The sequence below is a fragment of the Oncorhynchus kisutch genome, linkage group LG16 (genome assembly GCF_002021735.2).
Source record: "Oncorhynchus kisutch isolate 150728-3 linkage group LG16, Okis_V2, whole genome shotgun sequence".
NCBI lineage: Eukaryota > Metazoa > Chordata > Actinopteri > Salmoniformes > Salmonidae > Oncorhynchus > Oncorhynchus kisutch.
In genome coordinates this window covers 49888831-49906094 of record NC_034189.2, presented here as the reverse complement: position 1 = coordinate 49906094, position 17264 = coordinate 49888831, and the positions used below count along the sequence as shown (strand labels likewise).

At 44.4% G+C, this 17264-nt stretch overlaps 1 protein-coding gene across 7 annotated transcripts in view; it reads left to right on the top strand.

Moving 5' to 3' along the window:
• LOC109882777 (tensin) overlaps window positions 1–17264 on the top strand; it is a 196801-nt gene that overhangs the window by 120324 nt on the left and 59213 nt on the right. For all 7 annotated transcript variants that reach the window (XM_031792837.1, XM_031792831.1, XM_031792833.1 and 4 more), the window contains exons 4-5: window positions 6589–6636; window positions 14176–14196. In XM_031792837.1, the coding sequence (XP_031648697.1) occupies window positions 6589–6636; window positions 14176–14196 (69 nt within the window). The remainder of the gene's footprint in view (window positions 1–6588; window positions 6637–14175; window positions 14197–17264) is intronic.

Here is a 17264-nt window from a genome sequence, read left to right as displayed (position 1 = left end):
CTGAGCGTCATCTCCTTCAGTGGGATGGCTGAAGGCCTGGGCACCACGGTGCTGAGCCACATCTCCTTCAGTGGGATGGCTGAAAGCCTGAGTACCACAGTGTTGAGCCACATCTCCTTCACTGGTATGGCTGAAGGCATGAGTACCACATTGCTGAGCCACATCTCCTTCACTGGGATGACTGAATGCCTGAGTACCACAGTACTGAGCCACATCTCCTTCACTGGGATGACTGAAGGCCTGAGTACCACATTGCTGAGCCACATCTCCTTCAGTGGGATGGCTGAAGGCCTGAGTACCACAGTGCTGAGCCACATCTCCTTCAGTGGGGTGGCTGAGTACCACGGTGCTGAGTGGTGCTGAGAACTGTTTGCTCTCAGCTGTGAATAAAGGAAGAAGGCTCCTCCGACTGATAGGCCGGGGGCCACAGGGGCCCCTACAGTGATATATCTGTGGCAGTCTCAGCTCCAGTTAGTAGGTATAGAGGGTTTAAACAGCACACATTAACTGACTCTGTGAGGGGGCCTCTGGGTGCCCGACCCTAGTTTCATACATTTTAGGGTCACAGGCACACACACACACACACACACACACACACACACACACACACACACACACACACACACACACACACACACACACCACACACACATTAACACACACACTCATATTAACGCACACACACACAAACTCTCTGTCCGTCTCTCATGTACACCCCCCCCCCCCCCCCCCCCCCCCCCCCATCCAGGCCCATAGTAGTTACAGTGTAATATGTGGATTCACTGGGCTCTGCTAGGATGGATCAATCTGGACTTAGTCAAACAATTGTCAGCCCACCGGAGTTTGTTATGCACTCTCCCTGTTGCTATGGCAACCAAGAAATCCTCCAAAAAGTCACCCGTTGCTGTGAGTTTATCCTAGGGGTGCTGATGATCTTCTGTAACCGTTTAGGCAGTAACATCCAGACAGCACACCTATATATACTTTGAGGGAACGTCAGCTTATCAGCAGAACAATGATTATATTGCCAATCATGAACACGGCATCCTTTGGTGACAGTTTCATGATGACTGAAGTAATGATGAGAAAAAACTAACGCCTTGTCACTTAAACGTGATTCGTACAGTATGTTCTAACGTCAGTCATCGTTCCTCGAAATCATGTGATCTAGCCTCCATCTGTCTCCTCAGATCAGTATTATACACAGCAGATGGTTGGTCTGGGTGTGCACTAAAATTTGTTCTGTGAAAGTTTCCAGGACATTCATTTGGTTGCGGCAATTTTTCTCATAACACAGAAACTGTCTAACTTTTGCCTGATGTTGCAAGAACGTTCCCAGAACATTGTTCTCACATTTTGTGGCAGCAGTGTGTTCTAAATACATTACTGGTACATGTTGTTACATTACCCGGAAACCTAATGACAACGTTTGGGGAACGTTCTGTGGTGGTTGTTACAGATGTTGGGCACATTTTTGTGAATGTTAGAACACTTCAAGGATATTTAATTTAAAACTTTTTCTGAATGTTTTTGATATTATGATAATACCCTAACTTAAACTTAATGGGAATCTTAGCTAATGTTCTGGGAATATTTCCGGTTTGCTAGGTTGACTGTGTTCTTCTTCTCCGACTGCTCTGTCTCCCACTGTGTTGATAGGCTAGATTAGCCATATAGCTCCACAGGGTTTAACACACAGACCCTGTAGATTTAGACAGGGTTTAACACACAGAGCCTGTAGAGTTAGACAGGGCTTAACAAACAGAGTTTGTAGAGTTAGACAGAGCTTAACAAACAGAGCTTGTAGAGTTAGACAGAGCTTAACAAACAGAGCTTGTAGAGTTAGACAGAGCTTAACACACAGAGCTTGTAGAGTTAGACAGAGCTTAACAAACAGAGCTTGTAGAGTTAGACAGAGCTTAACACACAGAGCTTGTAGAGTTAGACAGAGCTTAACACACAGAGCTTGTAGAGTTAGACAGAGCTTAACACACAGAGCTTGTAGAGTTAGACAGAGCATAACACACAAAGCTTGTAGAGTTAGACAGAGCTTAACACACAGAGCTTGTAGAGTTAGACAGAGCTTAACACACAGAGCTTGTAGAGTTAGACAGAGCTTAACACACAGAGCGTGTAGAGTTAGACAGGGCTTAACACACAGGGCCTCTAGAGTTAGACAGGGCTTAACACACAGAGCTTGTAGAGTTAGACAGAGCTTAACACACAGAGCTTGTAGAGTTAGACAGAGCTTAACACAAAGAGCTTGTAGAGTTAGACAGAGCTTAACAAACAGAGCTTGTAGAGTTAGACAGAGCTTAACACACAGAGCTTGTAGAGTTAGACAGAGCTTAACACACAGAGCTTGTAGAGTTAGACAGAGCTTACCACACAGAGCTTGTAGAGTTAGACAGAGCATAACACACAGAGCTTGTAGAGTTAGACAGAGCTTAACACACAGAGCTTGTAGAGTTAGACAGAGCTTAACACACAGAGCTTGTAGAGTTAGACAGAGCTTAACACACAGAGCTTGTAGAGTTAGACAGAGCTTAACACACAGAGCTTGTAGAGTTAGACAGGGCTTAACACACAGGGCCTCTAGAGTTAGACAGGGCTTAACACACAGAGCTTGTAGAGTTAGACAGAGCTTAACACACAGAGCTTGTAGAGTTAGACAGAGCTTAACACAAGAGCTTGTAGAGTTAGACAGAGCTTAACACACAGAGCTTGTAGAGTTAGACAGAGCTTAACACACAGAGCTTGTAGAGTTAGACAGAGCTTAACACACAGAGCTTGTAGAGTTAGATAGAGCTTAACACACAGAGCCTCTAGAGTTAGACAGAGCTTAACACACAGAGCTTGTAGAGTTAGACAGAGCTTAACACACAGGGCCTCTAGATTTAGACAGGGCTTAACACACAGAGCTTGTAGAGTTAGACAGAGCTTAACACACAGGGCCTCTAGAGTTAGACAGAGCTTAACACACAGAGCTTGTAGAGTTAGACAGAGCTTAACACACAGAGCTTGTAGAGTTAGACAGAGCTTAACACACAGGGCCTCTAGATTTAGACAGGGCTTAACACACAGAGCTTGTAGAGTTAGACAGAGCTTAACACACAGGGCCTCTAGAGTTAGACAGGGCTTAACACACAGAGCACATTGGATGGGTTACAGCCTCCCACGTTTTTCTCTTGTATTCTTCTCTCGTTTTCTCTCGTATTCCCTTTCTCCGTTTCTCCCAGTCACTCACTCTCTCCTCGCTTCTCTCTCTCGTTCATGCGTGTGTGTATGTAGTCAGGGTTAGTCAGTAAAGGTCAACACAGGTAAATGATGGGCTTGGCTATGATTTAAGGGGAAAATTCACTAAAAAACTATATTTTGGTATTTTTGTCATTAGTCCACTGTTGAGACAGTCCCAAAATGTTTTGCATGTAAGCAGTCAAGTTGTCAAGATACCAAAGATGGACCAAAGATCGGACCAAAGATCGGTTTTTGATTTTCACTTTAACCATACAGCCATAATCAGTAGTGAGGTGAAATGTAACAACACAACACAGACTGGAGTAATTAGTCTGTCAATTAGGCATCAGTCTCTCAATAACAAACTGATTACCAGGGCTTCCTTCCTCTGTGTGTCTGCTGTCCACTGATACTGTCATCTCACTGCTCACAAACATCCGCTGACAGTCACACAAAGACACACGTATAAGCACACACACACACACGCACACACGCACACACGCACGCACACACGCACACACATACACACACACACACACACACACACACACACACACACACACACACACACACACACACACACACACACACACGCACACACACACACACACACACACACACACACACACACACACACACACACACACACACACACACACACACACACACACGCACACACGCACACACGCACACACACATAAGCAAGCAAGCATGCACATACACACGTATAAACACGCACACACACATGTAAGCAAGCAAGCATGCACACAGACGCACGCGCACACACAATCACAGCCCATCATTGATGTTGCTGTTCGCCTGGAAAACATCCTGTTGACATGACTGAAAAAGAACATTCTAGATTTTGGGAAGAAACAGCGAAGCAGAGAGTGAAAGCTTTTTGTCTGGACCATGCCTGTGATATCTAACTAACTCAGTAGTGATTCTATGAACATACATAACTGAGTTGTGTGACAGCAGGACTTGCAGTGTTACCTGAGAGCAGTGCGATTGTCACGCCCTGACCTTAGAGATCCTTATTAATTCTCTATGTTTGGTTAGGTCAGGGTGTGACTCGGGTGGGAAAGTCTATGTTTTCTATTTCTTTGTTTTTTGCCGAGTGTGGTTCCCAATCAGAGACAGCTGTTTATCGTTGTCTCTGATTGGGGATCATATATAAGTTGTCATTTTCCTTTTGGGTTTTGTGGGGTCTTGTTTTCTGTTTAGTGTCTGTTACCTGACACAACTGTGCGCTTTCGTTTTTGGTAATTTCGTTTGAGTGCTTTTTGATAATAAAAATCATGAACACTTTCCACGCTGCGCTTTGGTCCACTCCTTTCGACGAGAGCCGTTACAGCGATATGCAGTCTCTATCATGAAGACAATCGCTAATTCAATATTGATTACACTGACTCACTATTAAATCAAATTCTATTTGTCACATGCGCCGAATACCTTACAGTGAAATGCTTACTTACGAGCCCTTAACCAACACTGCCGTTTTAAGAAAAATAAGTGTTATAGAAAGTATTTACTAAAAATAAACTGAAGTAAACAATGCAAAAATAGATCCTAACTGAGTTATGTGACATCACAATCTATTTGAGGACACACCGATAATAACGACATGATCAATCTCTCTTGAATGATCCATGTTCTTCCCCTGATCTCTGTTTTACACTTGATTTCCCCTTTCAAAAAAATGTATCAACCTCTAAAAACATTCATTATAATTCAGATAATAATTCACATTTCCTGTTGCTGCAGGATTATTTTCCTGCTGTTGCAAACTGGCTCAAATGAAGATCCTACATCTATACTTTTGTTTCTGTTGTTGACAATAACTAAGTGCAGCTACTGAATGTGACCTTTTTCTGATGTCAGGGTGTTATTCATGTAGTCTATTTGTCAGAAGCACAGTAGCTCGTTGCTTAATTCTGCACCAGTAAAACTTCAATAAAATAGGATTTACTGTTCTGTTTCCTCCCTCCCTCCCTCCCTCCCTCCCTCCCTCCCTCCCTCCCTCCCTCCCTCCCTCCCTCCCTCCCTCCCTCCCTCCCTCCCTCCCTCCCTCCCTCCCTCCCTCCCTCCCTCCCTCCCTCCCTCCCTCCCTCCCTCCCTCCCTCTCTTTGTCTGTTCTGTTTATTCTCCTGCGTGTGATGGTGTGTGATGGTGTGTGATGTGTTTTGGTTCTGCAGTGAAGACCACTAATCCTATTATTCCAGCCTGAGCTTCATTAGGACCTGAGGCAGATACAGTGACTTTTAAACCAATGGCTCTCTCTCTCTCAGCTGTACTCACTGACATTATAACCCCTGACTGCATTGTGTGTGTGTGTGTGTGTGTGTGTGTGTGTGTGTGTGTGTGTGTGTGTGTGTGTGTGTGTGTGTGTGTGTGTGTGTGTGTGTGTGTGTGTGTGTGTGTGTGTGTGTGTGTGTGTGTGTGTGTGTGTGTGTGTGTGTGCGTGCGGAGGATGGGGGGATACAGTATGGATTAGTGCATGTGTCTCATACAGTGATGGAGTCATTGAGCAATTTAACTAGTCTATGAACCAAGGATTTTCCTAACGGTATTATAATGCCTGTACTCAATTACACACATACCATTATATAGTCAGTACTCAATTACACAAATACCATTATATAGTCAGTACTCAATTACACAAATACCATTATATAGTCAGTACTCAATTACACAAATACCATTATATAGTCAGTACTCAATTACACAAATACCATTATATAGTCAGTACTCAATTACACACATACCATTATATAGTCAGTGCCCAATTACGCACATACCATTATATAGGCAGTACTCAATTACACACATACCATTATATAGTCAGTGCTCAATTACGCACATACCATTATATAGTCAGTGCTCAATTACGCACATACCATTATATAGTCAGTGCTCAATTACACACATACCATTATATAGTCAGTACTCAATTACACACATACCATTACATAGTCAATACTCAATTACACACATACCATTATATAGTCAGTACTCAATTACACACATACCATTATATAGTCAGTACTCAATTACACACATACCATTATATAGTAAACACACTGGCTCCAGGTCATCTATAAGTCTTTGCTAGGTAAAGCCCTGCCTCTCTCTCTCTTTCTCTCTCTCTCTCTCTCTCGCTCTCTTTCACTCTCTCTCTCTCTCCCTCACTCTCTCTCTCCCTCAACCTCCTGCCCAAAATGTGTGATATATATAGATAGATATAGAGATAGATAAAATGTGTGATATATATAGATAGATATAGAGATAGATAAATAGAGGATTCTGAGATTCGTGTCCTAACCTGATCCTCTCTCTCTGTCTCTACAGGTCCTTGCAGATGCATGTGTGGCACCTACCGGATCACCTACCAAGCCGGTGTGTACACAGTGTGTGTGTTAGTGTGTGTGTGTGTGTGTGTGTGTGTGTGTGTATCCTAACCTTTATGCTAAACTGACCATAGATCAGTGTCTAAGGTCTAACTTCACCCTACCCCTTTTTGGTACAGACAGACATTGTCTGTCACTGCAGCCTCTCAGCCTGTCTTTGTCTGTCTGTATGTTAGTACCTGTCTGCCTGTCTCTCTCTGTCTGTATGTTAGTACCTGTCTGTCTGTCTGTCTATGTTAGTACCTGTCTGTCTGTCTGTCTGTATGTTAGTACCTGTCTGCCTGTCTCTGTCTGTCTGTCTGTCTGTCTGTCTATGTTAGTACCTGTCTGTCTGTCTGTATGTTAGTACCTGTCTGCCTGTCTCTCTCTCTGTCTGTCTGTCTGTCTGTCTGTCTGTCTGTCTGTCTGTCTGTCTGTCTGTCTGTCTGTCTGTCTGTCTGTCTGTCTGTCTGTCTGTTAGTACCTGTCTGACAGGAAAATAGCCATTCCCACTTACTGTAATCATTCAAACTGCTGTATAAAGATGGGCAAGATATTGGGCCTTTTCAATTACTAAAGCTGTGTATGGCCTTTCTAACTTGACTGGCTCTGGCCTTTAACTACATTCAGGGCCAAGAGTTCCATAATGATATGCTGTCTTTATGATTAGATCTGTCTATTGGCTAGTGGTTAAGATCACCATCATTTGAGAGGTTGGTTAGGGGGTAATCTCTAAACAGGGTCACATACAGAGTGGTTGGTTAGGGGGTAATCTCTAAACAGGGTCACATACAGAGTGGTTGGTTAGGGGGTAATCTCTAAACAGGGTCACATACAGAGTGGTTGGTTAGGGGGTAATCTCTATACAGGGTCACATACAGAGTGGTTGGTTAGGGGGTAATCTCTAAAAAGGGTCACATACAGAGTGGTTGGTTAGGGGGTAATCTCTAAACAGGGTCACATACAGAGTGGTTGGTTAGGGGGTAATCTCTACACAGGGTCACATACAGAGTGGTTGGTTAGGGGGTAATCTCTACACAGGTCACATACAGAGTGGTTGGTTAGGGGGTAATCTCTATACAGGGTCACATACAGAGTGATTGGTTAGGGGGTAATCTCTATACTGGGTCACATACAGAGTGGTTGGTTAGGGGGTTATCTCTATACAGGGTCACATACAGAGTGGTTGGTTAGGGGGTAATCTCTATACAGGGTCACATACAGAGTGGTTGGTTAGGGGGTAATCTCTATACAGGGTCACATACAGAGTGGTTGGTTAGGGGGTTATCTCTACACACGGTCACATACAGAGTGGTTGGTTAGGGGGTAATCTCTACACAGGGTCACATACAGAGTGGTTGGTTAGGGGGTAATCTCTACACAGGTCACATACAGAGTGGTTGGTTAGGGGGTAATCTCTATACAGGGTCACATACAGAGTGGTTGGTTAGGGGGTTATCTCTATACAGGGTCACATACAGAGTGGTTGGTTAGGGGGTAATCTCTACACAGGGTCACATACAGAGTGGTTGGTTAGGGGGTAATCTCTACACAGGTCACATACAGAGTGGTTGGTTAGGGGGTAATCTCTATACAGGGTCACATACAGAGTGGTTGGTTAGGGGGTAATCTCTATACTGGGTCACATACAGAGTGGTTGGTTAGGGGGTTATCTCTATACAGGGTCACATACAGAGTGGTTGGTTAGGGGGTAATCTCTATACAGGGTCACATACAGAGTGGTTGGTTAGGGGTAATCTCTATACAGGGTCACATACAGAGTGGTTGGTTAGGGGGTTATCTCTATACAGGGTCACATACAGAGTGGTTGGTTAGGGGGTAATCTCTATACAGGGTCACATACAGAGTGGTTGGTTAGGGGGTTATCTCTATACAGGGTCACATACAGAGTGGTTGGTTAGGGGGTAATCTCTATACAGGGTCACATTCAGAGTGATTGGTTAGGGGGTAATCTCTATACAGGGTCACATACAGAGTGGTTGGTTAGGGGGTCATCTCTAAACAGGGTCACATACAGAGTGGTTGGTTAGGGGGTAATCTCTATACAGGGTCACTTACAGAGTGGTTGGTTAGGGGGTAATCTCTAAACAGGGTCACATACTGAGTGGTTGGTTAGGGGGTAATCTCTACACAGGGTCACATACAGAGTGGTTGGTTAGGGGGTAATCTCTATACACGGTCACATACAGAGTGGTTGGTTAGGGGGTAATCTCTACACAGGCTCACATACAGAGTGGTTGGTTAGGGGGTAATCTCTAAACAGGGTCACATACAGAGTGGTTGGTTAGGGGGTCATCTCTATACAGGGTCACATACAGAGTGGTTGGTTAGGGGGTAATCTCTACACAGGGTCACATACAGAGTGGTTGGTTAGGGGGTAATCTCTATACAGGGTCACATACAGAGTGGTTGGTTAGGGGGTTATCTCTACACACGGTCACATACAGAGTGGTTGGTTAGGGGGTAATCTCTACACAGGGTCACATACAGAGTGGTTGGTTAGGGGGTAATCTCTACACAGGTCACATACAGAGTGGTTGGTTAGGGGGTAATCTCTATACAGGGTCACATACAGAGTGGTTGGTTAGGGGGTTATCTCTATACAGGGTCACATACAGAGTGGTTGGTTAGGGGGTAATCTCTACACAGGGTCACATACAGAGTGGTTGGTTAGGGGGTAATCTCTACACAGGTCACATACAGAGTGGTTGGTTAGGGGGTAATCTCTATACAGGGTCACATACAGAGTGGTTGGTTAGGGCGTAATCTCTATACTGGGTCACATACAGAGTGGTTGGTTAGGGGGTTATCTCTATACAGGGTCACATACAGAGTGGTTGGTTAGGGGGTAATCTCTATACAGGGTCACATACAGAGTGGTTGGTTAGGGGGTAATCTCTATACAGGGTCACATACAGAGTGGTTGGTTAGGGGGTTATCTCTATACAGGGTCACATACAGAGTGGTTGGTTAGGGGGTAATCTCTATACAGGGTCACATACAGAGTGGTTGGTTAGGGGGTTATCTCTATACAGGGTCACATACAGAGTGGTTGGTTAGGGGGTAATCTCTATACAGGGTCACATTCAGAGTGATTGGTTAGGGGGTAATCTCTATACAGGGTCACATACAGAGTGGTTGGTTAGGGGGTCATCTCTAAACAGGGTCACATACAGAGTGGTTGGTTAGGGGGTAATCTCTATACAGGGTCACTTACAGAGTGGTTGGTTAGGGGGTAATCTCTAAACAGGGTCACATACAGAGTGGTTGGTTAGGGGGTAATCTCTACACAGGGTCACATACAGAGTGGTTGGTTAGGGGGTAATCTCTATACACGGTCACATACAGAGTGGTTGGTTAGGGGGTAATCTCTACACAGGCTCACATACAGAGTGGTTGGTTAGGGGGTAATCTCTAAACAGGGTCACATACAGAGTGGTTGGTTAGGGGGTCATCTCTATACAGGGTCACATACAGAGTGGTTGGTTAGGGGGTAATCTCTACACACGGTCACATACAGAGTGGTTGGTTAGGGGGTAATCTCTACACAGGGTCACATACAGAGTGGTTGGTTAGGGGGTAATCTCTACACAGGTCACATACAGAGTGGTTGGTTAGGGGGTAATCTCTATACAGGGTCACATACAGAGTGGTTGGTTAGGGGGTTATCTCTATACAGGGTCACATACAGAGTGGTTGGTTAGGGGGTAATCTCTACACAGGGTCACATACAGAGTGGTTGGTTAGGGGGTAATCTCTACACAGGTCACATACAGAGTGGTTGGTTAGGGGGTAATCTCTAAAAAGGGTCACATACAGAGTGGTTGGTTAGGGGGTAATCTCTAAACAGGGTCACATACAGAGTGGTTGGTTAGGGGGTAATCTCTACACAGGGTCACATACAGAGTGGTTGGTTAGGGGGTAATCTCTACACAGGTCACATACAGAGTGGTTGGTTAGGGGGTAATCTCTATACAGGGTCACATACAGAGTGGTTGGTTAGGGGGTTATCTCTATACAGGGTCACATACAGAGTGGTTGGTTAGGGGGTAATCTCTACACAGGGTCACATACAGAGTGGTTGGTTAGGGGGTAATCTCTACACAGGTCACATACAGAGTGGTTGGTTAGGGGGTAATCTCTATACAGGGTCACATACAGAGTGGTTGGTTAGGGGGTAATCTCTATACTGGGTCACATACAGAGTGGTTGGTTAGGGGGTTATCTCTATACAGGGTCACATACAGAGTGGTTGGTTAGGGGGTAATCTCTATACTGGGTCACATACAGAGTGGTTGGTTAGGGGGCTATCTCTATACAGGGTCACATACAGAGTGGTTGGTTAGGGGGTAATCTCTATACAGGGTCACATACAGAGTGATTGGTTAGGGGGTAATCTCTATACTGGGTCACATACAGAGTGGTTGGTTAGGGGGTTATCTCTATACAGGGTCACATACAGAGTGGTTGGTTAGGGGGTAATCTCTATACAGGGTCACATACAGAGTGATTGGTTAGGGGGTAATCTCTATACTGGGTCACATACAGAGTGGTTGGTTAGGGGGTTATCTCTATACAGGGTCACATACAGAGTGGTTGGTTAGGGGGTAATCTCTATACAGGGTCACATACAGAGTGGTTGGTTAGGGGGTAATCTCTATACAGGGTCACATACAGAGTGGTTGGTTAGGGGGTTATCTCTACACACGGTCACATACAGAGTGGTTGGTTAGGGGGTAATCTCTACACAGGGTCACATACAGAGTGGTTGGTTAGGGGGTAATCTCTACACAGGTCACATACAGAGTGGTTGGTTAGGGGGTACTCTCTATACAGGGTCACATACAGAGTGGTTGGTTAGGGGGTTATCTTTATACAGGGTCACATACAGAGTGGTTGGTTAGGGGGTAATCTCTACACAGGGTCACATACAGAGTGGTTGGTTAGGGGGTAATCTCTACACAGGTCACATACAGAGTGGTTGGTTAGGGGGTAATCTCTATACTGGGTCACATACAGAGTGGTTGGTTAGGGGTTATCTCTATACAGGGTCACATACAGAGTGGTTGGTTAGGGGGTAATCTCTATACAGGGTCACATACAGAGTGGTTGGTTAGGGGGTAATCTCTATACAGGGTCACATACAGAGTGGTTGGTTAGGGGGTTATCCCTATACAGGGTCACATACAGAGTGGTTGGTTAGGGGGTAATCTCTATACAGGGTCACATACAGAGTGGTTGGTTAGGGGGTTATCTCTATACAGGGTCACATACAGAGTGGTTGGTTAGGGGGTAATCTCTATACAGGGTCACATTCAGAGTGATTGGTTAGGGGGTAATCTCTATACAGGGTCACATACAGAGTGGTTGGTTAGGGGGTCATCTCTAAACAGGGTCACATACAGAGTGGTTGGTTAGGGGGTAATCTCTATACAGGGTCACTTACAGAGTGGTTGGTTAGGGGGTAATCTCTAAACAGGGTCACATACAGAGTGGTTGGTTAGGGGGTAATCTCTACACAGGGTCACATACAGAGTGGTTGGTTAGGGGGTAATCTCTATACACGGTCACATACAGAGTGGTTGGTTAGGGGGTAATCTCTACACAGGCTCACATACAGAGTGGTTGGTTAGGGGGTAATCTCTAAACAGGGTCACATACAGAGTGGTTGGTTAGGGGGTCATCTCTATACAGGGTCACATACAGAGTTGTTGGTTAGGGGGTAATCTCTACACACGGTCACATACAGAGTGGTTGGTTAGGGGGTAATCTCTACACAGGGTCACATACAGAGTGGTTGGTTAGGGGGTAATCTCTACACAGGTCACATACAGAGTGGTTGGTTAGGGGGTAATCTCTATACAGGGTCACATACAGAGTGGTTGGTTAGGGGGTTATCTCTATACAGGGTCACATACAGAGTGGTTGGTTAGGGGGTAATCTCTACACAGGGTCACATACAGAGTGGTTGGTTATGGGGTAATCTCTACACAGGTCACATACAGAGTGGTTGGTTAGGGGGTAATCTCTAAAAAGGGTCACATACAGAGTGGTTGGTTAGGGGGTAATCTCTAAACAGGGTCACATACAGAGTGGTTGGTTAGGGGGTAATCTCTACACAGGGTCACATACAGAGTGGTTGGTTAGGGGGTAATCTCTACACAGGTCACATACAGAGTGGTTGGTTAGGGGGTAATCTCTATACAGGGTCACATACAGAGTGGTTGGTTAGGGGGTTATCTCTATACAGGGTCACATACAGAGTGGTTGGTTAGGGGGTAATCTCTACACAGGGTCACATACAGAGTGGTTGGTTAGGGGGTAATCTCTACACAGGTCACATACAGAGTGGTTGGTTAGGGGGTAATCTCTATACAGGGTCACATACAGAGTGGTTGGTTAGGGGGTAATCTCTATACTGGGTCACATACAGAGTGGTTGGTTAGGGGGTTATCTCTATACAGGGTCACATACAGAGTGGTTGGTTAGGGGGTAATCTCTATACAGGGTCACATACAGAGTGGTTGGTTAGGGGGTAATCTCTATACAGGGTCACATACAGAGTGGTTGGTTAGGGGGTTATCTCTATACAGGGTCACATACAGAGTGGTTGGTTAGGGGGTAATCTCTATACAGGGTCACATACAGAGTGGTTGGTTAGGGGGTTATCTCTATACAGGGTCACATACAGAGTGGTTGGTTAGGGGGTAATCTCTATACAGGGTCACATACAGAGTGGTTGGTTAGGGGGTAATCTCTATACAGGGGCACATACAGAGTGGTTGGTTAGGGGGTCATCTCTAAACAGGGTCACATACAGAGTGGTTGGTTACGGGGTAATCTCTATACAGGGTCACTTACAGAGTGGTTGGTTAGGGGGTAATCTCTAAACAGGGTCACATACAGAGTGGTTGGTTAGGGGGTAATCTCTACACAGGGTCACATACAGAGTGGTTGGTTAGGGGGTAATCTCTATACAGGGTCACATACAGAGTGGTTGGTTAGGGGGTTATCTCTATACAGGGTCACATACAGAGTGGTTGGTTAGGGGGTAATCCCTACACAGGGTCACATACAGAGTGGTTGGTTAGGGGGTAATCTCTATACAGGGTCACATACAGAGTGGTTGGTTAGGGGGTTATCTCTATACAGGGTCACATACAGAGTGGTTGGTTAGGGGGTTATCTCTATACAGGGTCACATACAGAGTGGTTTCTCAGTGTGTGTGTTATTCTTCTGACAGTCTATAGTAATGGAATACCCCCATCCGTTGGTTAAAGTGTGTGTGTGTGTGTTATGAACGTATGACGTGTGAAGGTACACCAAACAGAGTTGTGACCTCAGGTTCTCCTCACTCACGTCTATGTGACGTCCTGGGATTGTTCTGAGAATAATCACTTACAGGGTCAGAAGTTCATGTTCAACTCTGAAGTTTTTTACCTATTCTAGGGGCTATGTCCGTATAGTCTTGAAATGTCTTGAATGGCTTCCTTCCCTCTGTCTTTCCTTCCTTCCCTACCTCCTTTAGCCGTCCACTGATCCTCCTTGGGTGAGATGAGAGAAATAAAAAGCGATGTAATGCTACTTTTTGTCCCCTAGAGGGTGCTCTAGTCCACAGCACCTTGTCTTGCGTCAGGGAGGCAAAAAATAGTCTGGTGCTTTGACTTCATGACAAACCGTTTCTGCATTAAGCCACTTTGAGTGTCATGGTGAGGGGGTCAATTCCATTTCAGTGCAGGAAGTAAACTGAAATGTACAAATTCTAATTCCATTTTGGTCTCCCAGAGAAGCACTGGGAATTAGAACTGGCATTTCTGTTGACTTTCTGAATTGACTGACTTGAAAAGGAATTGACCCCAACCCCTGGTCACGACCGAATGTTCTACTAATCCAAACAGTCCACATCCACACATTTGTGCTGATTCCCTGTGGACTGTGTCTGTTTTGACTCCCATGGCTTTTAAAACAGTGCTACAGATGTTTATTTTGAGCCTATTGCATTTTTTCCCTCCCATGCCTTTTTAGCATGGTAGCATGCTTTCCCTAAAGATAGTTCTGTAGCTATGAGAGTGGGACACCATAAGACATGATACAAATGTAAACACTCAATAAACCTGCTCATTTCAATGGTTTGGAGTGGGTTTTTATGTTTTCATCATCATGTCCTGATGCCCACTCCTATGAGGAGCATGTTAGACTGATGGAGAGTTAACTGCTATCAATCTCCCTGTTTCAATATTGACTTAAACACACTGTTTACTGATGCATCTACACACACTGTTTACTGATGCATCTACACACACACTGTTTACTGATGCATCTACACACACTGTTTACTGATGCATCTACACACACTGTTTACTGATGCTTCTACACACACTGTTTACTGATGCATCTACACACACACTGTTTACTGATGCATCTACACACTGTTTACTGATGCATCTACACACACTGTTTACTGATGCATCTACACACACACTGTTTACTGATGCATCTACACACACTGTTTACTGATGCATCTACACACACACTGTTTACTGATGCATCTACACACACTGTTTACTGATGCATCTACACACACTGTTACTGATGCATCTACACACACTGTTTACTGATGCTTCTACACACACTGTTTACTGATGCATCTACACACACACTGTTTACTGATGTATCCACACACACACTCTTTACTGATGCATCTACACACACTGTTTACTGATGCATCTACACACACTGTTTACTGATGCATCTACACACACTGTTTACTGATGCATCTACACACACTGTTTACTGATGCATCTACACACACTGTTTACTGATGCATCTACACACACTGTTTACTGATGCATCTACACACACTGTTACTGATGCATCTACACACACTGTTTACTGATGCATCTACACACACACTGTTTACTGATGCATCTACACACACTGTTTACTGATGCATCTACACGCACTGTTTACTGATGCATCTACACACACTGTTTACTGATGCATCACACACACACTGTTTACTGATGCATCTACACACACACTGTTTACTGATTGCATCTACACACACTGTTTACTGATGCATCTACACACACACTGTTTTACTGATGCATCTACACACACTGTTTACTGATGCATCTACACACACTGTTTACTGATGCTTCTACACACACTGTTTACTGATGCATCTACACACACACTGTTTACTGATGCATCTACACACTGTTTACTGATGCATCTACACACACTGTTTACTGATGCATCTACACACACACTGTTTACTGATGCATCTACACACACTGTTTACTGATGCATCTACACACACACTGTTTACTGATGCATCTACACACACTGTTTACTGATGCATCTACACACACTGTTTACTGATGCATCTACACACACTGTTTACTGATGCTCTACACACACTGTTTACTGATGCATCTACACACACACTGTTACTGATGTATCCACACACAACTCTTTACTGATGCATCTACACACACTGTTTACTGATGCATCTACCACACTGTTTACTGATGCATCTACACACACTGTTTACTGATGCATCTACACACACTGTTTACTGATGCATCTACACACACTGTTTACTGATGCTTCTACACACACTGTTATGTGCATCTACAACCACATGTTTACTGATGCATCTACACACACTGTTTACTGATGCATCTACACACACTGTTTACTGATGCATCTACACACACTGTTTACTGATGCATCTACACACACTTGTTTACTGATGCATCTACACACACAATGTTTACTGATGCATCTACACACACTGTTTACTGATGCATCTACACACACTGTTATACTGATGCATCTACACACACTGTTTACTGATGCATCTACACACACTGTTTACTGATGCATCTACACACCACTGTTTACTGATGCATCTACACACACTGTTTACTGATGCATCTACACACACTGTTTACTGATGCATCTACACACACTGTTTACTGATGCATCTACACACACTGTTTACTGATGCTTCTACACACACTGTTTACTGATGCATCTACACACACACTGTTTACTGATGCATCTACACACTGTTTACTGATGCATCTACACACACTGTTACTGATGCATCTACACACACATGTTTACTGATGCATCTACCACACACTGTTTACTGATGCATCTACCACACACTGTTTACTGATGCATCTACACACACTGTTACTGATGCATCTACACACACTGTTTACTGATGCATCTACACACACTGTTTGCTGATGCTTCTACACACACTGTTTACTGATGCATCTACACACCACTGTTTACTGATGCATCTACACAACTGTTTACTGATGCATCTACACACACTGTTTACTGATGCATCTACACACACACTGTTTACTGATGCATCTACACACACTGTTTACTGATGCATCTACACACACACTGTTTACTGATGCATCTACACACACTGTTTACTGATGCATCTACACACACTGTTTACTGATGCATCTACACACACTGTTTACTGATGCTTCTACACACCACTGTTTACTGATGCATCTACACACACACTGTTTACTGATGTATCCACACACACACTCTTTACTGATGCATCTACACACACTGTTA